The sequence below is a fragment of the Siniperca chuatsi genome, linkage group LG14 (assembly GCF_020085105.1).
Source record: "Siniperca chuatsi isolate FFG_IHB_CAS linkage group LG14, ASM2008510v1, whole genome shotgun sequence".
In the NCBI taxonomy this organism is placed as follows: Eukaryota; Metazoa; Chordata; class Actinopteri; order Centrarchiformes; family Sinipercidae; genus Siniperca; species Siniperca chuatsi.
This window is the reverse complement of record NC_058055.1, coordinates 13,159,188-13,184,876: the sequence shown is the minus strand read 5'-3', so window position 1 is coordinate 13,184,876 and position 25,689 is coordinate 13,159,188. Positions and strand designations below refer to the sequence as shown.

General features: G+C 39.9%; 2 protein-coding genes across 6 annotated transcripts; one reads left to right on the top strand and one right to left on the bottom strand.

Moving 5' to 3' along the window:
- Nucleotides 1-465: 465 nt before the first annotated feature.
- LOC122888221 (transcriptional coactivator YAP1-like) lies at nucleotides 466-12,973 on the bottom strand. Of its 5 annotated transcripts, none has more exons than XM_044222333.1 (9): nucleotides 12,838-12,973; nucleotides 12,112-12,343; nucleotides 9,892-10,091; nucleotides 8,811-8,965; nucleotides 6,726-6,827; nucleotides 6,385-6,491; nucleotides 6,052-6,170; nucleotides 5,372-5,472; nucleotides 466-4,427 (listed from the first exon to the last, which is right to left on the bottom strand). In XM_044222333.1, exons 2-9 carry the CDS (start codon nucleotides 12,313-12,315, stop codon nucleotides 4,246-4,248), a joined length of 1,170 nt encoding a protein of 389 aa, XP_044078268.1. In that variant the 5' UTR covers nucleotides 12,316-12,343; nucleotides 12,838-12,973; the 3' UTR covers nucleotides 466-4,245. The 5 variants fall into 5 exon arrangements, with proteins under 5 accessions (XP_044078268.1, XP_044078267.1, XP_044078266.1 ...); XM_044222332.1 differs by lacking the exon at nucleotides 12,838-12,973 and adding an exon at nucleotides 12,656-12,705; XM_044222331.1 differs by lacking the exon at nucleotides 12,838-12,973 and adding an exon at nucleotides 12,475-12,649.
- A 5,014-nt stretch (nucleotides 12,974-17,987) lies between these two features.
- Nucleotides 17,988-23,465, top strand: angptl5 (angiopoietin-like 5). The gene is made up of 8 exons (XM_044223452.1): nucleotides 17,988-18,257; nucleotides 20,069-20,240; nucleotides 20,326-20,429; nucleotides 20,503-20,596; nucleotides 21,818-21,921; nucleotides 21,998-22,118; nucleotides 22,690-22,875; nucleotides 23,024-23,465. The coding sequence occupies exons 1-8, from the start codon at nucleotides 18,201-18,203 to the stop codon at nucleotides 23,341-23,343; spliced, it is 1,158 nt and encodes a 385-aa protein (XP_044079387.1). The 5' UTR covers nucleotides 17,988-18,200; the 3' UTR covers nucleotides 23,344-23,465.
- Nucleotides 23,466-25,689: the final 2,224 nt, after the last annotated feature.

Genomic DNA, 25,689 nt, shown 5'->3' with positions numbered 1-25,689 from the left:
AATGTGTAATGAAATATGTATGCCAGTACACTTGATTGGGTTATGATTTTGTAGATTTTAATATACAGTATGTACTAAATCCAGGACTCTGGAAAGCAATGCTGACACTGAGTGGCTCATCCTGGTGAAATAAAGTAATTGATTGGTTTGATATTCTTTGGTCTTTGCATATCCAAAGACTTTTTTTTTTCATATTAGTGTTTTTAAAAGTTTTGAAGGCATTATACTTGGAAGCAGGATGCATCATGAATATACAGTATGAAAGGTTGCATACTGCGGCAAAGCTATAAATACACAACACAAATCTCGACTCAGTTAAGCCAAGTGCGATACCCAACTGACGCCAATAAAGTTGTATTAACATATTGTGTAAATAAAAATACGAACACAACAGAGGTGCGGTTTTACAATCATACCATGGACAATCCACACCAGACACATCACTACAAGCTACAACTTGCCAGGTGTATTTAAAAGTTTATTAAACAGAAACTCCTTTAAAATGATTACAGTGAGAGTAAGAAGAAATATATTTATATAAAGCACATGCATAAAAAGGTACAAAACAAGTCTGATTGCCTCCAAACTCTCTGTAAATAGGATAATGAACATCATTATATGTAACATACATAGCAAGTGTCATGCATGCTAAGATAAATAATAGGCTAGGTAGTGTGTTGCATTATGTGTATGAACAGTAAGTCACTCCAGGCCCATGGATGGTACTTTAGCTGACTTGGCTCTTTATTTTGGGGATGTTGTGAATGAAGTCTTTACCTCTATATACTGTATATATAAAAAGGAAGCTGGTTAGAAGAAATGCTCTCACCAATAATAAAATAACCGCTTCAAATTCAGATAAAATACAAAACACACTGCAGAAACAACCCAGCGGATAAAAAACTGATTATATACTTATTATATAGTTTAGCTAAACAAGGAGAATTAAAGAGCTCCCCTTATTGACGATTACCTTCTGTATTAGAGCACTGGATAGCACTTGCAGTTAGAACAAAATATACCAACAACACAGCATCCGCAATTGTTGCTTTTCTGAGGGTCCTTGACTTATGCCATGACTCTCCAGATGGGCCTGAAGTCCATTTTTAAAGCACAATATTTCCCTCGTTCCCACTCACAAAACAGCTCTTTAAGAGTGGAAAGCTAGAGCCACGGACAGAGGAGATTATAACTACAGAGTGGTAGCAAACTCATGTCTTAATAGCTCTGACCAGGGTTATTTTTAAAAGGATTATACCAGTGATTGTGCATGTTTTAGTCTATTTACAACAAATCACATACATTTTACATCACTGCTAAGTATTTTGCAAACCATGCTGCTCTGTTTCAGAAATTTCAATGCGTTTTTTTCTACTGTTCCAGGCATCTAATCCATACATGTCCAAACAATATGAAAATCTATTAGCAGGATTTTGAAACTTGCTTCTGTTGTGAAATTCATTACCGTAGGCTGACGTTGAAATTAGTTGGGGTTATTTATACATTTTAAGAGATAGAAGGGGTTAAAAAAGAGGTTTTTAAAGAGGTTAAAAAATACATAATTTGTTGCTTTTTATTTAAAAATGGATATTCAACCTTTTTACCCATTGATGGGTTCAAATGAAAGCTTGCATTTGCTAGTGAATATTCTGAAAAGGAAACACATTATAATACTGTATTTATGGTCATATATATTTATCTTACAATTTTTGTATCAACCAAGAATAATGATATTTTGTAAATTGCAATTTTAAAGAAAAGGATGATGATGATGTGGTTTTGTATACATGGTATCTATGGTCACATGACCGATCAATGAACTGTATATAAAAAGGAAACCGGAAACAGCTTCAGACTCCACCCTGATGAAGGCAAGATAAGCAAAAACATTTGGTGAATAAAGCATGGTGTACTGGGACGTGTTTTAATTTTGATGAACTTGCATTGAAGCTCACGCTGGTCTGCGCCTCGCTGTGTGTGCGTTCTTAAAGTTAGAAACAATTCATTATAGTCAACATCAAGTATGCATTATTTTGTGTCAGTGTTACATCATCATTGTGTGGTAATGCAGCACAGACTCTTCAAATCAATCTGCACTTAAATTGCATTATCACGCCACGATAATGCAAGACTGAAAACATACTGCAGACTTGATGTTCACGGTGAGTGACTACATAACTCAGGCAAGTTTCAAGAGTCTGCTCATTGATTTTGGAAAACAATGGATGCCTGAAATGGTAAGAAAAGTGCATCTTAAAAAGCTAAATCTGTACTGCATACATTCAAAAATGGTAAGTATCAAAGCGTAGACGATTTGTAGTTAAGGAGCTAAAACTTAAAAACTTGGCTGAGACTGTTACTGGTTGTACGTCTTTCTGTGGGGAAAAAACTGTGTGAACAGATGCTTAAGATGTGAAAAAAGGAAATTATTATTAGGAATGAATCAAGCCAATAGTGGGAAAAGTGATAAAAGGGAATAATAAAACAGTTTAACCTAAGTTGATGGGGTGCTGGCTGATTCACCGAATATTTTTCATTTATGTTTCAGGGCTAAGGTAGGAGCTGCTGAGAGCTGTGTTAGCACTGATGAGTAGAAAGTGCTGAAATCTCTGCTGCACACTAAGGAGAGAAAACGTCCTGATGGCAACTATGTGGCATCATTTCTTAAACAAGGGGTGGACATCATAACATTACAACTGTACAATATAATGCAATCCAATAAAAACACATCTCCAATAAATACTACCTTTTTGAAGCTTATATTCAATGCTGGAGTGGACAAAATGATTGGAACACATTACAATAAAATGCAATCCAATACAACAACACAAACACAGAATAAACAAAACCTGAATATTAGTAACTTCAAAAAAGGAGATTTTTATAGCAAGGCTGTTGCAGGCTTTCCTACGGTGTTTTAGAGCGGAGGTGGTCTAATGTTCTAAAAAGATTTAACACACTTTTATAAAATACAACTTTAACCTCAAGGGAAAAAGAGCAGAGATGCTATTTCACACCCAAGGCCACATATATAGTGTGGCTTTAGGCCGTCATCTACTAACTAAGTTGATGAGAAGACCAGATGCGTCAGGATTAGTTTCCTGGGGAAAATCCTGTATTGTGTTGGATTGCATTATACTGAACATGTGTTCATTTACTGTAGATATCCTTTCTTTAAAGAGAGGTCCTAAAACACACTTTACTGTAGTTTTAGTGCCCAAGTTAAGACTCCTACTTTTCTCCAAATGTGAAGGCTTTTGACAGGCTTTGATTTGTTAGGTCTTCACTGTGGCCGAAGATAGACGCTTAGCCTCCTTAACTTAATTTTGAAAAAACCTCAAAGATATTCCACTCTTGGTTTTGAGCAGCCCCACAGTCTTCCACACAGACAGGTTTTAATACTGTTTTTTGGCTTGTGAGCATTTTAACCGACCGTTTCTAAAGTTTGAGTTCTTGTTAGTGTTCTTAATCTTCTACTGGCTCACCACAAGGGTGTGTCTGCCCCCCCCTCGGGGTTTCTGTGTAGCAGAGATAGTCGGAGGGATTTTTAGTAGTGTTAATCCAGATACATTCTTTGATTCATCTCTTGCTCTCAGTCCTCACGCTTATTAAGAAAATGGTTTGGACAACTGTGAGCATGTGCATTAAAAATCACAAATTACAGGCTGCTAAGATGTAGTAGCACTACATGCTGCTCTTTTATCCTACAGGCTATATGAAGAAACCGAGGGGAATGTGGATATGATACATTATGTTACTGTTAAATATCTTTTGAGTAACCTTTATGTTATTTTAACATGTCTTTGTTTGCATTTATGTTACTGACACATGCAAATTTCATTGACTTGACACTGTTTTTAAAGGTTTTCTGCAAACAGTATTACCCAAGTGGGGATAATAAATCTGTACTCTAAAATTAGCTATGACGCACTTTACCAGAGACGTGGCGAGCATCATCTGAGGTCGATGACTAAAAAGAAAGGAGTGTTGTAAAAAATATGGATGCTCCGTCATGCATCTGTGTAAAACCAGGCCCAAAAAGAGGAGAACACCAGCAGCTTACCACCCTCTGTGAGAGTCAGGGTTTTTTCATTCCTCAGGGTGCAAGTAGTGTTAGGTATCCATCACACAACAGTAGCATGTTGTAGTTATGTTGTTCTGTACCACTTTCGATTCTCCAGAATTCTCAGTCATGTTATGAAGATTTGGATGTCAAACCATATTTGGGCGGTGAGCTGGGTGTGTCTATAGCCAGGTGAGCAGGCTGTCTCTGTCCATGTGCGACCCAGAGAGAACGGTCTCCATGTCCATCAGAAGGTCTGAACTGAGACCCTCCGGGATGCAGGGCATTAGCTCCTCGCCCTCAGACATCGGGAGCACAGGCATCGACTCCTGTAAGCTCATCGAGGAGGTCTCGCCAGCGTCACCTGAAGAATTCAGAAAAAAATGGCTAAATATCAACAGTGAGCTGGGAGAAATTTGGGAACTTGGATGGGCTGTTGAGCGTTATCACAAAATCAGGGACTGTCTTTTTAACTCAGCTGCACCTGGACCAGTATGTGTAAAGTTTTTTTCCCCCCGCAGGTAGTGTGTATGTACGGAAATAAAATGCACAATTCATGTTTTCCATCTCCCACTTCTGTTTGATATATAAAAATAAAATAACACAAATAAATGCGGAGGTGAGCTGCTGAGTGCACAGAAATTTAATAAGCTAAATATGTGCACAAATACAGATAAAGACAGAAAATAAATAAATATGAATAATCGAGACAGCATTTACTTGAGGAATGTGTTGCAGTCCAAAGTATTTGTGCACATAATTAGCATATTACAGTTTCTCACTTTTCTGCATTCAACAGAATTCCCCTCCTTTTCCTTTGTATTATTACTGACCCGTTTGCTAAGCCTTTTTACACTGTTTTTCATAGATTCCAAAATAAATTAACACAAATTACTCTGCATTGTCTTTGGGGAAGTTTCTGTTATAGGAAACTATTTGTTTCCCTATGAGATACACCAGTAAATACTGGAAGGCCAGTGCAAAAGTCAGAGTTTCCAACCAATTTCTAAAGCATACCATAGTTCTAAGTAAATAATTTGAGGTATTTAATCTAAATAAGCCAATATCATGGCTAAATTTGCGACACATTTACTCTAAAAATAAACTGATTGATGTCACATCTGGACACCACGTTCATCATTACTTTGGTTTCATGCAAAAATACACATATTTATAATGGAGTTTGGAGGGATAATTTTCAAAAAAACTGCGGGAACCCTGGGGCTATTTTTCTGACTTTGTTGTGTGCGTGTGTGTGTGTGTGTGTGTGTGTGTGTGTGTGTGTGTGTGTGTGTGTGTGTGTGTTACCAGTGTCCATGTGATCAACAGAGCTCAACATGTGGTCCGACGTGCGGGGCAAGCTGCTGACGCTCAGACCACTGTCAGTGCTCTCGTTGCGAGAGTGAGCGCTGCACAAGAACACACACACATAAACATTCCTTTATATCGGGTCTGTCAAAAAACTGGAATGGCCAGTAAAAATTCTGCAGAGTCATTGAAGTGACGGTGCACTTCATGGAAATTACATATACAATAATTCTTCCTGGAACTATATGGTTTTCACTGGAACAGAGAAATATTTTTCATGAAAGCTGCTGGCAGTGAGATTGATCGATTATCCAGAGTAACTGGGACATTGCTTCTGGAAAGAAACACTGCTGTTGAGTCTTTCAAATGTCATTTTTCAACGCTTTGAGCTGCACAAATGGAATTCCATTTATCCCCACTGTTTGGTGGTGGCAGCAGAAAAAAATGCGCAAAAATATGTAATTATTTGGGTAACATTCGGACAGGCGTCATTCTTTAGATTACTGTTAATACTCAAGAAAATTAGCTTCTCCTTGATTTCTACACCGTGTTACTGCCTTTACTTAAGTAAAGGTTATGAATACGTTTGTCCCTTAATGACCATAACTCTATAACAATCAACACTACAATAAAAGGAGATCTACAGTACATGACGACAACAACTTTAAACACAAACTTACCCATTAAGTGTGGGTTCGTGGTTCGAGGCTCTGATCCTGACATCCAGAGACGGGACAAGTGTCTGTGCGTTCCTGTCATGGTCCATCCCGCCGGGCATCTGGTTCCTTCCTCCTGCCTCCTACAACACACACACACACACACACACACACACACACACACACACACACACACCTGCTTGTATAACATCATGTAAAATTCAAACTGTGTTTACATGAAATTGCGATTTAATTACTGTTAAATATGAACTGAATACACACCATAATGCAAGCAGATAACAGAAGAAATCTCTTAAATGTAAGTTCATCTAAGTACTATTTTATTTAACCTCTGACCTGTGGTGCGATTTGCGGAGGGAGGCCTTGTTGTTTGCATCTGAGCCTTTCCTTTTCCTGCCTTTGCTGCAGTGCCAAGCCAAGGATGCCAGGGTTCATCTTCTGGGCTGGAACATAAGATAAATAAGAAAAGAACTTTTTGACAATGAAGTAAATATTTCCATGGAGGTCAAACATTTCAGCAAATGACATATATGAGGAAAATTTGACAAAAACTTTTGCGATCTTTCTTATTTTCGTTGCCAAACAGCATCTTGTGATGGTGGACATTGGAACAAAATGTTTCTCATTGACAAACAAGAATTGTCAATTCAGGAGACACAAATCTGATAGTGCGCTACCTAGACGCGGGTCGACCCATGCGGTGGTCTTATTTATGTGATCGATGTAGTACACCTCTCCATCTGCAGTCACCGCCTGCTCCCAGCCTTCAGGCAGTGGACCTGAACAGCAGTGAAAGTACACAGTGAGAAGGCAAATGGTGGATGGAGTGCATGGAGAGTAAAAAGTAGAATCTGGCCCACGTCCTTTAATGTCTGTGTAGCTTCTAGTTTGTAGAGATTTAATGAACAGAAGTGAAGGTTAGTGGGTAAACAGCTACAGTAAAGTATGTTCTATAGAATCAAAATGTACTAACCTATGTGCATCTTAGCAGAATGCAGTGGGTGGGAAATGTAAAGAGATTATTATTATTAAACATTACAGTAAAGGAATATAAAGTATGCAATAATGTCAATACTCAGGGTGCTCTTTGGGAAGAAGGATTCAAAATGTTTTATTCTTAAAAAAGGGTCTGTTCAGCCAAATTAGAATATAAAAATTCAGCAGCAACATCTCTTTACAGTAACACTGTCCCCATTATTCTGGTTAATCCACAGAAGGTTTTCATTGGGACTTTTTCTTCAGTAGAAAGTAGTTCCAATGAAAACTGTTCAAACCTGCATTAATTGATATTTTGGCCACTTGGGGGCAGTGGAAATAAGCTGTAAACACAACACTGACACACCTTATAAAGTTGTTATGGTGAAACTTAGCAAACAGTTGCCTATTTACACATTCAGGAGATATGGATTAACATTATTATTCATTTGGAGTCATGTTTGTGGACACATGGTGAATGTTTTCCAATATTCGCTCTCTTTTAGCTTTGTTTTTGGTCTCTACCAACTCCTGAGGGAAATATCTGATACTTCAGCAGCTAAATGTTCCACTATGTTCACCAGCTAGTTGCTAACTGTCTGTCTGCATGTACAGTGGGTTTTTAGCATCCTGCTGCGGCTGAAAACAAGGTTGATAAGAGCGGTGAGACTAAACCAAAACAGTAAAGTTTGAAAAGGCTTGAAAACCAAAACAATGAGCTGAAAGATGCTAAAATGTTTCGTAGAGCTGAGGGGAACTGCAGAGTTGGATGATAACTTTCTGTGGGTTCATCACTACGAGTGACCTCTTTTATATACAAGTACTCTTTTTAGTAGAACATTCCCTCTTTGTGTTTCCCTGGACAGTGTCCTTGTTGAGCTGCAGTGTAGGGATAGTAACAAAAAGAGGAAATTTTGTACTAAAAAACAACTGTAACTTTGGAAGATATCCACTTGTTTTGATTAACTCAGACTTCTGAAGCCTCAAATTAACTTCAGATGAACTTTTGAATGCAATTTTGCACAGAATAAGGACTGGATTTTGTCACCCATCACTTACATTGGCAGCGCATTAAGGGATCTATTAAGATGAACAGGAGGAATGATTTTAATGTTCATATGGGCACCAGACTATTGTTTAAAGACAGACTTTGTGAACCTATCCTTTAAAAAGGCGCTGACCATGTGATTGCATCATTACATGACCTGGTTCAAGTTTCATTCCCCATCTCTGTCTCCTCTCATTTCTTGTCAGCTCTCTATTGTCTCTGTCTTATAAGAGCAAAAATACCCCCCACCCCACAGACTTTAAGTATCAAAATGTTTTTTTGTAATTTGGGTGAACCGACCCTTTAAAATTCTGACATGAGTGGAATTTATTTGGCAACAATGGTCCAAAAAGCTATAAAACTTGAATCTAAATACGAAAAACATCTGTATGAATAAACTTGTCTGAATTGCTTTTATCTCTGTTTTTCTGAGAATTAAGATTGCTCTCAACATAGTGGGATGCTCTCACTAATATATCAAATCTGAGAGTCTCATCTCTCTTTTTATATCCATCATAGACTGTTATTAAAGTTCATCCTAGGCTTTAATTTATGAATGTTTAATTCCCTCCAAAGTCACCAGAGCCGTGGAAGCAGAGACCAGAAGGGAATCCAGAAGAAATCACACCCAGCAAAGACCTGGCCCGCTGCCGATGGAGTTGAACAATAAAAAGCAGGTCTGTGCTTTAAAAAGAAACTGGATGGTCAAAAGGGGGGAAGAAAAAAAGCAGAGTGATACCTGTCTCTGGATTGATGTTTTGTGGCTGCGTAGTGGGTGCTGGGTTGCTGAGGGAGTGTGCGTGGATCGGGGGGCCAGAGATAGGATGCTGAGCTGCAGCGGACTGAAGCTGCGAAAGTCGGGGGTCGTGCCAAGTGGTTGTCTTATCCAGGTGACTGCAAACACACAACAAGTCTAAACGTATCTGTATCTGTTAAACCGCTGCAACCTGATGGATAAGAAGCGTGAGGTACGTTTTGCCTCGGACCTGCTTTACCTGTACTACCACATGTGCACACACCACACACACACACACACACACACACACACACACACATGTCAAACTACAGCAGTCTTTTGACAGGAACGTGAGCTGTTAGGCCATGTGCTCTCATGAATGAAACTGGCTGAAACCACACTCTTGCAAAACTAGTTGGAACATTTTCTGTTTGCATGCAACTGATTAGTTTGAGCACCGCTACATGTCTCTCTTCACTGTTCCCCATTACTTTTAATTATATTCTTTCTTTAGCAAAATATTCAAGAGGGATGTTCTGTCTACTATTTTCTGTAACAGGACTGAACTCCAGTAAAAATCTAAATCACCACTCCTGGTGCATTTAAAATAGGGTCTAACCCTATCTAATAGGGTTAGTGCTGAAATGAGTGGTCATTTAATCAGTGTGATGATCTAGATAAAATGAATCCACAACAATTTTGATAATTTGATTAATCTTTCAGGTCATTTATTAAGCAAAAATGCAGAAATTTGGCTCGTTCTGACTTCTCAAATGTGAGGGTTTGCTGCTTTTCTGTGTTTTATATGATAGTTAACTGAACCTCTTTGGTCATCAGCCATCGCCTTGAGCTTTGTGAAATTGCGAGGGGTATTTTTCACTATTTTCTGACATTTTATAAACTAAAATAACAGATAATGAAAATAATCACTAGTTGCAGCCATAAACAGGATGAGTGCCACTGTAGAAATGTACATGTTAGAGAAGGGTGGGGCTGACTCTTTGGGTCTTTCTAATCTGAAACCCTTCATGTAACCTGCCGTGCGACAGATCAAACACATTGATTAACAGAAGTTAGACCTTACTTGAGGAAGTAACGTTGGCCAGTAGGCGTTTTGGCCATTTCCCAACCGTGGGGGAGTGGCACGTCATCAGGTATGATCGGCGTCGCTGCTACATCTGCTGCTTGAGTGGAGAGGGAGTTGACCGGGAGGGAGGCAGGGGAGGAATGGGCGCGGACGTGATGAGGAGTGAGGGAGCCACACACACCTCCATCCGAACTGGCCTGACGAGAAACAAGCAGGGTTAACAACTGCCATGATGAGCCACAAACAGCACTCAGAAACAAGAAACATAAACCAGCAGGAAGAAAAGGTTGGGATGTTAACAGAGTGAGCTAAGGTGAAAAAACAAACGCTTAAAGGAAGAACAGTGAAACTTTTCTTTAAAAGATGGTTTTATTACTTCTACCGAGGAGGTTTCACGTCTGGTAGTTTAATATTATTGGCAAGGTTTTTCTGAAAGTCCTTTAGTGTTGATTGAGTTCAACATATTTCATGGAATTATAATGTTTGAGCCACATCTACAAGTCTAACAGATAGATTCAAGGTGTGTTCGCTAGTCATGAAATAAATAAACGACATTTACCGGGAAATATAAGTGATGTGAAAGGCTTCTTTGTTTGTAACAGCCAGTTGGAGTACTGGTGAAACTCAAGTCTCAAGAGGATCAGCCCAAAATGTAATGATAAGTACGAGAATTTACTCTCACTGTGGCTTAAATATCCATACTTTAACTGCATCCAGTAAGACCCAATTTTATGCTAATTCATAATTATAACCTCCAAAGAGTGTGTTTCTTGGGGAAAACACAATAACTCTGTAGTAAAAGCCATTTTGGTGAACTTCAAAATGTTAAGTAGGAGTTGAAAAGGGCCTATTTATGACCAATGTTCCTTTGTCATCATTTTTTAGATTTTTCCACACCTTCCCACCATGAATAATTTTGCAATTTAGGGAGTGAATACAATGTATCATGATTACAAAAGCAGCTACAGGAGTGGTCACCAGAGGCCTGATGATTAGAGATTTTACAGTTGAGTTTTCAAGATGATATCCGGTATTTTGGATAGTTGCTGCCTGAGCTGCTGGTGCATCTGTCAATAACGCAACAAAATTGTTTACTGTGGCGTGAAGGAAAGTCTTAGAAATATTAAATTACATGCCCAATACAGGAAAACTGTTTTAGAATAAGAGTAACAGCGGTCGAAAGTCGACCCTCACTAGGAAATCCACAACATCTTTTATTGTCTCAAATAAATGGAATTGGTAGAAACTCACACACTCAGCATCCAGTAAAGCAGCCCTGCAATAAATACTACCTTTGTGGATATTATAATGTTCACTGAGGACAGACAGGTTAGGGCTGCAACTATTGATTATTTTCATTATTGGTTATTCTCTTGATTATTATTTTTGAAACTGGTTGTTTAGTCTGTAGAATATCAGTAAAAAATGCCAGCCACAATTTCCCCAAGCCCAAGGTGACGTCTTCAACAGTCAAACCACAAAGACATTCAGTCACAATGATATAAAGCAGCAAATCCTCACATTTAAGAAGCTGGAACCAGAAACTGTCTAAATCTAGATAATCTGCATCTATTTTAATAATCAGATAATTGTTTTAGTCACTTTTTCCCCAATCAAAAATGAATAAACATTTACTTGTTCCAGTAAAAACATTTCGTTATCATACATGGTAGAAAATATCATGAATATCTTTGGACAGTTGGTCGAATAAAATAGGACATTTGAAAACGTCACCTCTGGCAGTGGGAAAATGTAATGGGCACTATTTTTTCCACTATCTTCTGAGACCAAACAAATAATTGATTCATCAAGAAAACAATCTGCAGACTTATCAATAATGAAAATAATGGTTAGTTTCAGCCCTAATTAAAAATACTTTATTAATTCTCTGTGGATTAACTAATTGGTCAATTTACTGATTGTTTCAGTACTTAATTGGATTGAGTGTTTCTAATATCTCTCTCATGCATGATGTGGACACAATATTAACTAGAAACATATTTCCATATATTTACATTTCCATACAACACCACCGCTGACACACAGCATGTGGATTTGGATTGCATATTATTCTGGTCTCTCACTGTGTGTTGCAGGGCTACTGTATGTAGGTGATGTAGTTTGTCGTGATTGTCTGGACACATCGGGGTTTGCTCTGTAAACCAGCATGGTGCTGTCATTTAGCAGGTATTAGTAGTTAAAAGCAGTTATTAGTACTTGTCTGGAGTGGCCCCGGGAATCCGGCTGCCTGAAGAAGGAGTCCGGCAGTTTCCTCATCCTCATGGGCAGAGAGGACGGCTGTCTGGCCGCCTTGCTGGGGTTCATCACCGCGCTGAAAAGGGCCTCCAGCTCCGTCTGCGAGTCCCCGCGGACGTGCACGATCTGCTGCCCGGCCGGAGGCGCGCCGCGGTGCGCGTCCATGCTGCCAAAGTTTGGTGTCGCAACAAATCTGTCGAAAAGTTCAATCACACAAACAAACACATAGAATAAACGCCAGGCCCGTTAAAACTAGATGCGCGAGTGCTGGAGTTATGATCGGATTTGTTTACACTTTCTGGCTCCCCCCCCCCCAACCCCCACCCCATTTGAACTTTTGTGTCCTTGTGTGTCTGTTTCAAGCTGTAACATCTCGGAAGTTAATCAGCTGTGAAAAGAAAATCGATCATCGGGTAAAGAAGTCGAAAGGGCGCAGTTTAAAGCGCGGATCGCTGACAAAAATCAATCTGAGCAGCGTACAACACGTTACATGCCTCCCACATACCTTCAAGCAGCCAGACCGTTTCCCCCTCTCTCTCCCCTCCCCCCTCTCTCTCTGTGTATTCCTGCAGGGGCAAAAAAGGAACTGGAGAAATCACAGCCGGAGAAACACTCAGACGGACACTGATTTCCGATGCAAACTTTCAACTAAAAGCCTCCTCAAGTGGAAAAAAACCCCCAACATACATGTATGAAACCAGTTGGAGAAAAGTGATCTCAGCGAGACCTCAAAAACTTTTTTCACATCCACTGCTCAGTCCAGATTCATGTGATAGTGCTGAGGGGCGGGGTTGCAGGGTTTAAAGCTGCCGCAGTTGCTGGGAGAAATATTTCACTCTAAGCACAGACACAAACCATCAACACAAGGCGTAGAAAACAACTTATTTAGTCGTGTTTTATTCACAGCTGCAAATGCACCAAACGAGACACTTTAAGCCCTGAAAAATCGGCGGAAATGAAGTGATATTATAGTCAAGTAATAGTCTTTGGTCGTGCTTTAGTTTCCAGAGTGTGTGGTTTTCTCCTGCTGAAGGAAACAGGCAGAGGGCCAAGTGTAGACAGAGGTGACAAAAAGATGAGACTTGGGCTGCTGTGCTGGACTCATTTTTCGGACTCTGGGTCTGGTCTGGTTTTGGGGTGGGGGTGGGGACCGGGGTATTGGGAAATTGCACTGAGAAAACATCCGCCACTGATGAGGCCAACCCAGCCGGAGTCTGTTTGTCCACAGTGTCCTGTCCTCTAGTGGAAAACATGCGCACAGCGAGCTGGAGCTCAGCCAACAGATTGAATTCAAGAAAAAATGTCTGGCCGGACTGATTTTGTTGGATCTACTGTGTATCCAATAAGTCATTCAATTATTTAGTCATTATAATCCACCAGAGTTAATATGGGCTATAGTGGACATGGAGAGTCTTACAAATGAATGGAAATTTAATGAGAAAAATACAACATTTAGGGCCCGAGCGCCAACTGGGTTGATGAATGAATTTTTGAGGGCCTAAAGCTGCTCGAAAAGTTGTGAAACTTTGCACACTCGTCAGGACTGGTGAAAAATGTGATATTTTATGGGTTTCGGAAATGGGCGGGGCAAAATGGCTCTATAGCGCCCCCTTGATATTTTCAAAAATTCAGCCCCTCCTTGCGGTTTCACCCACATGTACGAAATTTGGGAGGCACATGTAAGATGCCAAGATGAACAAAAAAGTCTCTTAGTGACATGACCTAAACCCAACAGGAAGTCGGCCATTTTGATTTAATTTTGATATCTTTGCCAATGTACAGGGGTCGTACTTCAAACTTGGACAACGTATATAAAAGACCTTCATGATGAAAAGTTGCTCAAAGCTTTAGTTGTGGCCACGGTGTGGCCCTTATCGGGCGGCGAATTTCAATGTTTTGCCATTTAACAGGAAGTGGTTTGTAACATGACTGTACATGATCCAATCTCAACCATATGCACGATAAGGGTCCCGCCCTGGACACATTAATATGACAATATTCAGTTATTGTCACAGCGCCACTTACTGGCAACAGGAAATGGCATGTTATACGCAGCATGGCATTGATTTACTCCAGCCAACATGTTGAGTACATCCACTTCAAATGTCATCAGAACTTACTGTAAAGATTGTGAGTTTTCTGCAAACAGCCTTGGCATGGGGGTGCGGCTAATTTCAATGCTTCGCCATGTCACAGAAAGCTGTTGTAACTTTACTTTGTCCCAGCTGCCCAAAATGTCACATGCTGGATAAGAGTCCAGGCCTGAACACATCTACACCCCCAAACTGAGTCATAGTCATAGCGCCACCTACTGACAACAGGAAGTAAGCCTTCTATGGCAAAGTTGATCCAATTGGCATGAAATTTTCATGGTGTGGTATGATATCCTTCAACATTACGCATGAAGCGTGTTGTCTAGCACCACATAGTGGACACAGGAAGTAACATTTAACTCCTACGTGCAGCGCACGCCCCGACGTGCGTGGAGGTGTGAGGGCCCGATCATCGCTACTTGCAGCTTTAATTATTATTGTGATTTAAATTTTTCTATTTAAATTTTTTGGGTACTTTTTGGGAGTTGTTGTATTGTCCACTGTGCCCCTGTCAAATTTCAAACTTTACATGTTTGATAGGAGTCCCACCCTGAAGATTGTATTCTTTCAGCCTGAGGATATCTTCATTCCATGTTTGATAAGAGTACCAGCCTGAGGATATCTTCATTCCAATTAGGAGTTGTAGTCATTGCGCCACCTACTGGAAACAGGAAGTAAGCCTTGCGTGACATTCATCATTTGATTTATATGAAATTTTCAGGGTGTGGTCTACACTTCATATACTGGAATTTAACGAGTAATTAGTGGGTGTTCTTGAGCTCCACATAGCGGACACAGGAAGTGACATTTACTTCCTCCAAGTAGCATCCAAAACACGTGAAAAGTCAGAGCTGTGTCGTACGAACCTCCGGCAACAACGCCGCAACTGCGGCACGCCCCGACATGCGATCAGGTGCGAGGGCCCGTTCATCGCTGCTTGCAGCTTTAATTTACAAATGAATCCGTTTCACTCAATGAATAAAGACATGGGAACTATAAATACTAATAACTAATAATAACTAATATTAATCTAAATAATTGGTGGAAAGGGAAATTGAAATCACAAATAAATATAACTATACAAATTAAACTCTTAACAAGAAGCTGTCTGCCCTTGTGCAGGATTTTTAACTCATGCTGTGCAGCTAAATATAGCTCTAGTAAAAATAGCTCTCCTCTGCTTTAGCTTGAAACTGTTGAAGCTTGTGTGCACATTTAAAATTGTAAACTTTTTTTTTTTTTACATTAAACGCATGTTGCATGAGTTGAGGGTGAAGAAAAGGGAAGAGATTTTCAGCAGCCCTGCCCACTTTGAAACTATCAGTCTCACAGATGTTAACGTGAGTCGTCTGTGAGTTGATCTGTTGTTTCTTCTTGTGATAAATATACAGCACAGCATGTGTGTGTCTGTGGTCACGTGAGCCCTTTACATTGTTGCTACCCTAACCCTAACCCCTTTTAGCAGCACTGTACATTCAGATTCCAGTTTATTTACCTTATAAGAGGAAAATAATGTGATTTTGAGTCTGAACACTCATTTCATTCAAGATATTTGTTTTGTTCTGAGTAAGAACATGCACTGGACAATTGCACTATACATACAGATAAATTCATTTATGAGGAGTGTTATGCATTGACTGTCTTATTAAACATCATCGATGTGACAGTATGTACTATTTGGACCAAAGTCATCAGTTGTTTATGTGTGTGGGGAATTCAGACGCACCATGGCAACAGAAACGGTCAACAAAAGCATAATTACTGTAATACAAACCAAAGCGCAGTAGATGGCACTGTCACACCTTAACACCTGTAACATAGCTTAGTTTTCTGCTGTTTTCATGAACTGAATTATCTCCACACTGTTATTAACACAGTGCCCTTTCACCGCCAAATCAGAGGACATAACCAGACCAGTAACCACAGGCGACTTATCAGGTGCCTAGTCACACCACAAACAAAGCAGCTAGAATGTACAACTGATCTAATTTATTCAGACAAATCATTTCATACTCAAGTATTAATTTAGGATCTCAGGACTGAACTCTGGAGAATATTGGCGATATTAATGTCAAAATCAATTCAAAAACACTGAGTGATGTAGCTAACAATAGGTAAGAAAATAACTTTGGTCCAGGAAAGGGCAAACTGAAAAGTGTTTGGAAAAAAACAAAATGACTGATGTGCTTAGGGGATTTGTGATTATTTAAGGAATAGTTTGACATGTTGGAAAACACGCTTATTCGCTTCAAATAAGATTGATACCACTGTCTGTCTGTGAAGTATAAAGCTACAGCCAGCAGGTGTTCATGCTAGCTTAGCATACCAGAAACTGAGGGAAACAGCTAGCTTGGCTCTGACCTCCTACCTAACTAATTAACATGTTATTCCTTGTTTGTTTAGTCCATAATGTGATGGCAGCAGACAAACACATGTAATTTACAATTTTTACAAATTTACTTCCATTGCCACTCTCATATCTGTCGGATAAATATGGCGGTTAGTGTAGCTTAGAATAAAGACTGGAAACAGGGGGAACAGTTAGCCTAGCTCTGTCCAAAGACAACAAGACTCCAGGAAGTCACTGCGCCTAGCTATAAAATAGTCCGGCACATAACCTGGGAAAACATCAACGTGTCATTTACACAAACAAAATATAACATGTTAATTAATGAGTTTTAGAGCTGCTGGTAGGCAGATTTGGACTTAGGACAGAGCCGGGCTAGATGTTTCCCCCCTGCTTCTAGTCTTTTTGCTAAGCTAAGCTAACTAGCTCCAGCTTATATTTAGCGTACAGACATAAACAGAGTTGTATCAATCCTCTCAGAAGAAAGTGAACAAGCGAATTTACGAAAATGTCAAACTATTCCTTTCAACTATCAAACAGTTTTTAATCTATTATACCTTTACAAGGACACAAGAGAATTTGATACACAGATACCACACAGTCTTGTCTGCATGTTCTCATTATCTCGCCTGGCAGATATAATGTGTCATTCACATGCATAGACTGCTTTATAAGGGTATGTAACATAGGACAGATGTGGGGGCCCCAAGGCTGCGGCACCAGGCTTTTCACATTCCTCTCACTGGCCACTGCTGTAAATGTACACAGGTTCAGACCAACAGCGAATGTCTTCTTTGGCTCTCACAGCAAAGTTTTCCAGGGAAGCAACAGGCCAGCTGGCCGGCTCCAGCTGGACCCTGACTGGAATGTGCTGTTGCCCTTTATCGCTTTTCACTTTCCTCACTGCTTGACTGCCCAGTTAACAGGAGTAATTGGTCTGACCCTGTGGGAAGCTGTTTTCAGATGTATGAATCAGTGGTCGGAGATAGAAGAGGGGTGTAACAGAGGGGGGAAATATGAACACAGTCAGAGTCTGACAGTCTGAGTCAGAGATGCCCTGCTTTCACGGCACCCTACCGTCAGCTGCAGCGCCCAAGCAAACACGCAAGCAGAGAGAAAGTGTTCCTACATTAAAACAAGCTGCCCATTTCCCTTTCTACATCTGTTTCTCATACTGGTGGCAGGATATAACCTGTAAAATAACCATAATAGACACACTGAGGGGGAAGGCAATCACTCTTTAACACAAATCTGGAATCTGCACATTCAGCTACTTGTCAGAAACATATCCAGACTTTTATCACCAAACCCATTTACAAATTTGACCTCCTCTTACAGAGGATGTTGTCATGGGAATTTCCAAGAAAAAGTGGGAGTGACTGTTGGAGATGGAAAAGGGGAGGCAGTCAGAGAGGACGCAAGGAGAAAGTGAAGTTTGACAACTGAGAGCAGATGCAGATGAAAAGGGAAGAAGGATGGACATGTGAGGGAAAAGAGCAGACTCTGTAGAAAAATAAAGCATAAATGAAGAAGTGGCTGCTGGTGACGGAGTGGACAGAGTTCAGCCCCCTCATTTCTGGAGGAAATAATCACAGTCAGATGACACTGACATGATGTGGATAACAACTGTCCTGCTGCTGCTTTTGCCTCATCTGCTTTCCTCCACAGTATGTATGATGTGCATGTCATAAATGTTTTCATCTGGCTTGTCACTCAAACTTCTATCAGGAATTATTGTATGGGGTTATAAAATACGAGATTTTGAGTGGGATAGTAGTCAGTAGTCAAAAAACTAAACAGCTGCATCCTCCTTTTTTTTTCTGCAGATGACTATAAATTGCTTCAAGACATGCCAATGCAATCAAGGAGATCTAAGTGTTTAGAGTTGGGCATCACTGATAGATCATGAATCGTGGATTTGTCTTTATTAGTTATATCAACATTAAAATAGTCATTGAGTGTGTGTGTTTGTGTGGGAATAAGGATTCAGATCCTTTACTGCAGTAAAAGTAGTAATACCTTAATGTTAAAATACTCCATTATAAGTAAAAGTCCTGCACTCAAAATCTTACTTAAAGGTCCAGTGTGTAATATTTAGTGGCATCTAGTGGTGAAATTGCAGTTTGCAACCATTTGAATACCACTCGCATCACTCTCCCCTTCCAAGCGTGTAGGAGAAACTACGGTCGCCGTGAAACTCGCGAAAAACGTGAACAGCCCTATCTAAAGCCAGTGTTTGGTTTGTCCGTTCTGGGCAACTGTAGAAACATGGCGGTGCAACATGGCGGCCTTGTGGAAAGGGACCTGCTCCCTATGTAGATAAAAACGGCTTATTCTAAGGTAATGAAAACTCAACAATTCTTATTTTCAGGTGATTATACTCTAAGGAAAACATACTTATAAATATTATATTCCATTTCTGCCAGTAGCTCATTCTAAATGTTGCACACTGGACCTTTAAGTTAAAGTATTATCAGCAACTTAAAGTAACAAAAGTAAGAGTACTTGTTATGCCAAATAGCCCCTTTCATAGTGGTACATGTATTATAGGATTATAATCGCTGATGTATGAATATGTGAGCAGCATTTTTGTTGTGGTTGGTTGAGGTGGAACTGATTTAACTACTTTATAAAGTGTTGGGCTGTTTGATCTGGAAAACCTCAGTCTTATAAAGACATTTCTGTCTTTTCTGCAATATTTCAACCTGTTTTTGAAAAATGTTCAAGAAATGAGTGTCTGTATCTTGAAATTAGAAAGAGTAGTTGCTGCACAAGAATTACTTTAGAAAATTCTTGAAACAGGTTGTTTTGCATTGAAAATGGGGTTGAAATATTTCTGCTATGCTTTAAAAAAACTTTTAACAAGAAAACAAACCTTAAGGAATTACTTCCATGCTAAAATGACTTAAGATTTTTTTTCACTGAACAATGCATCAAGATTTAGAAGCTCATCATATGTGTTGTATTAAAAATAATCTGCAAAACATACAAAAAACCTACAGATGTCAGATAAATGTAGTAGAGTAAAAAGTACAATATTTCCCTCTAAAATGTTGTGAAGTTGAAGTATAAAGTACCATCAAATGTAAATACTCAAGTAAAGTAAAGTGCCTCAAAACTCTACTTAAGTACAGTACTTTAGTAAATGTACTTAGTTACATTCCACCACTGGTTACAGATGTTTTTGCAGGATTTAAAGACAGGATATTACAGATACTGTGTGTGTTTGTAGCCAACTGAGTCGTCAGGATGTCTGACCCATAACTTTGTTCCTCCCCAGATGAAATTGAATGTTTTCTTGTATCCACCCATGGCAGGCAGGTCATGATCAGCTGCAGAAGCTGGTCAGGACTTTGAGTCTTGCTCTATGAAGTGCCTGAAGTCAGACATCCCAGGCTCGTTACACACAACACATGCTATAACTGCAGACTTCCACCAGTGGATTAAACTCTCACTGTAGTTCTCTCTTGATTGCCAGGACACAGGAAACAGCACTCAGTTTAACCAATCAGAGATAGTCAATGAGGATTTCTCTGATGCTCCTGTCAAAGGCCTGAAACCTGCCGGAGGGGTCAAAGGTCGGGACACATGCTCCATCCCATGTGACATCACTGTCAAGCTGCTACGAGATGAGAAACATTCAGTCTGTGGTAACATTGCTTCCTCTTTCTTGGTGTTGTTGTTACCTCTATCATCATCATCTGTTGATCAGAATGTGTGTGTGTGTGTGTGTAGGCCAGTTACAGCAGTCTCTGTTGACGTTTGGACGCAGCACCCGGAAACTGATCAGGGATGTGATGGAGGAGCAGCAGAGGGCCCTGGACATCCTCAGCAGTCAGGTAAAGTGGAGTCTTCTTTTTCTCTCTTAGTAACAGAGTTTCTAAGCTTCTGATTGGCCGGCTGTATTTCCAGGTCACAGATCTGATGACCAAAGTGCAGACGCTCAGCTCCGAGGTTCATAGAAGCAACACTGAGATGTACTCCATCAAACCTGTGCAATCCCACGGTAACTCACACACAAACATGATGATACAACATTCATACATATGGGTGACAAATTTCACCAATTGTACACATGAATATACTAGCCATGAGGAGTAGTACTGTTGTAGGAGTAATAATATCTTCTATGGTTCTGGATGAGCTTTCTAACATCTGACATTATAACCCTGATGATGTCATTAGGGTCATCTCTGATTGGCCTTGAGACTTTGAATTTATAACGAAAGCCTGCATCATGAACAAGGGCTGTGGAGTTTGAACGACATGGGCGTTAACCAGGCAGAAAGTAAAATACACTACCAAGTTGCATTATGGGAAGTGTAGGATCCAGTGTTTTTGGGGCTTGACTCATACTAACGACTAAGGATATCTTGACCTCTGTTGCATCAGTTTTGACTATTCTTTTAAAACAGATACTCTCACAGTTTAGTATTTCACCTGCATAAAGTTGTGGGACTTGTGGGAGACATCCTGACTTTTTTGCCCCTAGTGTCAGTCAAGCTCCAAAAACATTGGACCCTCCTAGTCCCATAATGCAACTCAATACGTGCCTAGTAAACAGCCACGTCTTTCAAATTCCACACCTCCAGTTTGTAACTTTCTATTATAAGTTTTATTCGCCAAAGCCAAGCTGAGGTAACCCTAATGACATCATCCGGATTATTTTCTCAAACTTGACAAAGCTCCTCCAGAGCCACAGAAGACATTAAACAACTGTTGTCACAGGCTGAGTAGGACTCCTTGTGACCAGTAAACTGATGTGTGTGTGTAAAATTGTGCCTTTAAACTCTGCTGGAGTACCCCTTTAATTTGTCTGTTGCTCCAAAATGTCAACGATTGAGAACATGGCAAGGTGTTTTTGAGATAATCCAGTTGGACTTTAAAGGGTTTTACTTGCCTAAGAAGTAAAGGAGCATTTAATCTTTCAGTATACAGTATCTGAACAATTAAATCACCAAATTTGGAGACACATGGTTTTCACATATGTAATTAAAGGAATTTTGGTCTTTTTTAGCCCATCACAGCATATTAGGTACAAACACCAAACTCTTCTTTCTTGTTCTGCCAGTGAAATACTTGTGTGGGGCAGAGAATAAATAACAATAAATATGTGCTTGGACAGAGAGATAGATTATTGGTCATCAGTGGCAACTAAACAGTAGCTGCTTTAGTGAATGTTAATGTTCTTCCTGATGACAAAATAGGGTATGTTTACTTTGATTAGGACGAGACTGCAGCGACATCAAGGACAACCTTGTGTCAGTCGTCCCCAAGATCCCCAGTGGTATTTACATCGTCCACCCAGAGAATACAGACTCTTCATTTGAGGTACATTAATAATTCAATCATTCACAGTCCGTCACTCAATCATCAGTCACCACTCAAAACGCAACATGTGCTGCAGGTTTTCTGTGAGATGGATTACATGGGAGGCGGATGGACGGTGATGCAACGGAGGACTGATGGATTAACTGACTTCAAACGACCCTGGGCTGATTATGTTGATGGCTTTGGACACCTTGCAGGTTGTATGAAGTTACTTTACACAGTGACAGAGGCATGTTTCCTGTTTCAATCTTTAAAACCAACATAAGGAAGAGGTTGATTGATTGCTTATTTCATTGTGCGTACATTGTCTTACTTTTCACAAGTTTGCTGTATGTTAAGTCCAATGCCTCAGAAAGTTTTTTATAATGCCAATTACACGTTTCGATTTCTTATATAATGTTAAATGTTTGTTTATAGTGCTAACAATTTTTCAACTGTAAAGTGTCTTGTGACATGTCTTGGTCACAATTAAAAAAATCTATACATTTAAGGTGTCCTTATAAAAATGTTTGTTCATGTTATGTGTTTATGTAAAAATGAATATTGGATGATCATTATCTTATTTTTTTGATTCTCTCATTGATCTAAAAAATCCAGTATCGTTCAGGCTCATTCAATATTTAAAATTTATTTAATCTAAGTGAACATTTTAAGATGTACTTGACAACTGTCTCACTTTGAACAAACCCTACAAATATCGGGGATTAATTTAGCTCTTTCCAATGATTATAGTAACGGCACAGTCTCTCTGTTTGTGTGTGTGTGTAGGAGAACACTGGTTGGGTCTGAAGAAGGTATTTCATATAGTAAACCAGAAAGATACTCGGTTCCAACTACACATAGCTCTGGTCTCCCACGATGACATCACCTCTTATGCATCATATGACGATTTCCGCCTGGAGAGTGAAACCCAGTTCTTTAGTATACACCTGGGCAGATACGCAGGCAGCGCAGGTAAGACTTAATAAATCAAGTTCACCCTCAGTGACAATTGTTGTGCAAACTCAAAATAATGATAAATGCACTGTGTATATGTTCACATAGCACTCAACATGTGCCCATCTGCATGCCTGTGTGCATTTCTGTGTGTGTTTTTGTACAGGTGATGCATTTCGCGGCTACGAGCAGGAGCAGAACCAGGACACGGCTCCTTTCAGCGCCTCGGATGTGGACAATGACGGCTGTAATCCTTTCTGCTCCATGGACAACCGCACGGTGGAGAGCTGCAGCACTCAGCACAACCAGACAGGATGGTGGTTCAACCAGTGTGGCCTGGCAAATCTCAACGGCTCACCTGAAGATGCAGAGCAGAACTGGGGCCAGAGGATGCACATCCTGTGGGACACCTGGAGACAGAATGGAGTCCTTCACACCATCAAATCCGTCACAATGAAGATCAGGAGGATTGCAACCAATAATTGACGGAGAGGAGGAGGTGGTAGAGGAGGAGAAACAGAGAGAGACAGGAAGAAAGCACATATTGTTTAAGTTGCACTGCATCTTTGTACAACCTGCAGTTTTAATAAAACAGGATGGAAGGATGAGAGGATGTCTCATTTTCATTGTTTCACCTCATTGTAACCAATCACCTGTTCTGAAAATATTCCTTTAAGGACAATTAAATTCCTCATTTCCTTAAGGACAATTATACCTGGACACACTGAGTCAATTAAACATCTTTCTAACACAGTCTAAAACATTATTGCAATATAGTATTAATTGTAGGACTATTGCAATGGTTTGCAGTAGAGGAGTCATATTTTAAATATTTTATTTACTTCCATTTATTATTATTATGTCTATGTCAGTTTTGCAAACTGTTATAATAAATAACTACTTTTTATTTGTAATGCATATACAGTATGTCCAAAGTTTCTGTCATTCTTTCCTCAATTCCTTCAAGAAGAGAAAAAACCCCCACCAAAACAAATTGGTTACCATTTTGTTTAAAGGCGCTCTTTATAAAATGATTGTAAGTTGTAACCAATGGCTTTATTAAGGTTTAATAACTAAATGCTTTATTGATCAGGTATACGCCATTAATAAGAGTAAGTTTTAGGTTGCCAAGATGTGTTTTATAAGTCACAGGTGAATGATTTATTAACCCTTAATAAAACCATTAGTGACCCTGAGTCATTTGTATTTGAGCTACTGTGTATTTTCGGTACTGTTTTTCCTCCCTGCCTGAGGGTGGTGCTGTTCACGCTGCTGTGTTTTTCCCAGTGTGTTGAGTTGCAGGCAGGCGGCAACCTCCGGGACATGGAAAAGTGAAGCAAATGCGTTAGTGACTTAAACTTGCAGTCTTTCTAATGTCCAGCATGGGGCGACTCCACTGGTTGCAAAAAGAAGTCAGATTGTATAGAAGTCAATGAGAAAATGACTCTACTTCTCACGTGATTTATTACTCAGAAAACACTTTCCTAATGAGTTTATGGTCTCAATCTCTAGTTTCAAGTCGTCTTCAATACAGCATGATGTTCATTTTGTAAATTATGGTCACATTTAGAGTAAAATAGACGATAAAGCAGGGTATGCTTTAGGGTGGGGCTACCTTGTGATTGACAAGTCACTACCACAGCGACCTGTCAATCAGGATAGGGGTGATGAGTATCCACTGCCGTGAACTTGTTTTTGGGTGCTGTTGGTGTTTTCGTCTAAGAACTAACACCTTTCACAGTGTGTTTTCAGTTCATGAAAGTTAATTGTAAAATTTTGGTCGCCTAAAAATGTCTTGTTCAGCCTTCGGTTGTACTAAAAGCATAGACTGACTCAAAGCCACTCTAAGGAGTCAGGTTTTCATTTTTTCCCTGGTAAGTTCATTTTGTTTTAAGTCTGTTTTTTGCTAGCCAACATTAGCATACCAATTAATATCACAGTGAACGTGAATTATGGATGCACCTTGCTAACCTAGCTAGCGCTAGCTGATAATTTCGCTATGCTCCCCAGCTCCAAATATGTCACTTCTGGTCACTGGTTGCAAAAAAAAACAAAAAAAAAACAAAAAACCAAGATGGCGATGGCCAAAATGCTAATCTCGAGGCTTCCAAACGGTAGTCCAAAAACCAATGGGTGACGTCACGGTGACTACGTCCACTTCTTTTATACAGTCTATGGTTGCAGGTGGTGGCTGCCAATTGGACTAGAGACTGATGGCCCCTACTTTAAAATGGCACCAACCAATGCCGGTTTTGCTCCTCCTCTTTCCTGTCTCCCAACCAGACTGTGCCGTGCTGTCCTATGCTGCGCTTGCTGTGATCGTTGATTATTCTAGTGCTAACATACTGTTTTGTATATAATGTAACTAACATTTAAAGAGCTGTCCCGGTAAATGCAGGCAGCTTATAAAACATTAATAAAGGGTGGCTCATTAGAAAATGGTTCCGAAAAATGTTATATAGGTAATATTATGTAATTGTGTCTATCCTGAGGATGAGATATCTAGAAGTTAGCAGCCCACACTTTAACATACCAAATTTAAGATTCAATTAATCTGCAGAACCCACCCAGTCTCTTTTGACGGGATGGGGTTGTGGCACCATGTTACCCAGCTGAAAACCCTGGGGAGGTGATTATTTTGATGCCACCACATTCCGATGACAAAGGCGGTATCCCCTGAGATCTCATCTGAACCAGAGGCCTCTGCAGAGAGGGAAGGCCATCGCCTTTATCAAAGCAGGAGAAACCCCAGCTGAGAGTTTTAGGAGCAGCTGGTAAATGTAAGCAGCATATATTCCTAAAAACAATGACAGTAAATATGCTCTGGCAAAA

Bases quoted from the DNA above. Each gene is read 5' to 3' on its own strand.
- LOC122888221 (XM_044222331.1), bottom strand. The intron at 10,092-12,111 runs GTACTAATAACT...GTTTCTCGTCAG, and splicing joins CCCGGGGCCACTCCAGACAA to GCCAGTTCGGATGGAGGTGT. The intron at 8,966-9,891 runs GTAAGGTCTAAC...GTGTGTTTGCAG, and splicing joins GGCCAACGTTACTTCCTCAA to TCACCTGGATAAGACAACCA.
- angptl5 (XM_044223452.1), top strand. From the start codon at position 18,201: ATGATGTGGATAACAACTGTCCTGCTGCTGCTTTTGCCTCATCTGCTT. The intron at 18,258-20,068 runs GTATGTATGATG...CTTGATTGCCAG, and splicing joins CTCATCTGCTTTCCTCCACA to GACACAGGAAACAGCACTCA. The intron at 22,876-23,023 runs GTAAGACTTAAT...GTTTTTGTACAG, and splicing joins CAGATACGCAGGCAGCGCAG to GTGATGCATTTCGCGGCTAC.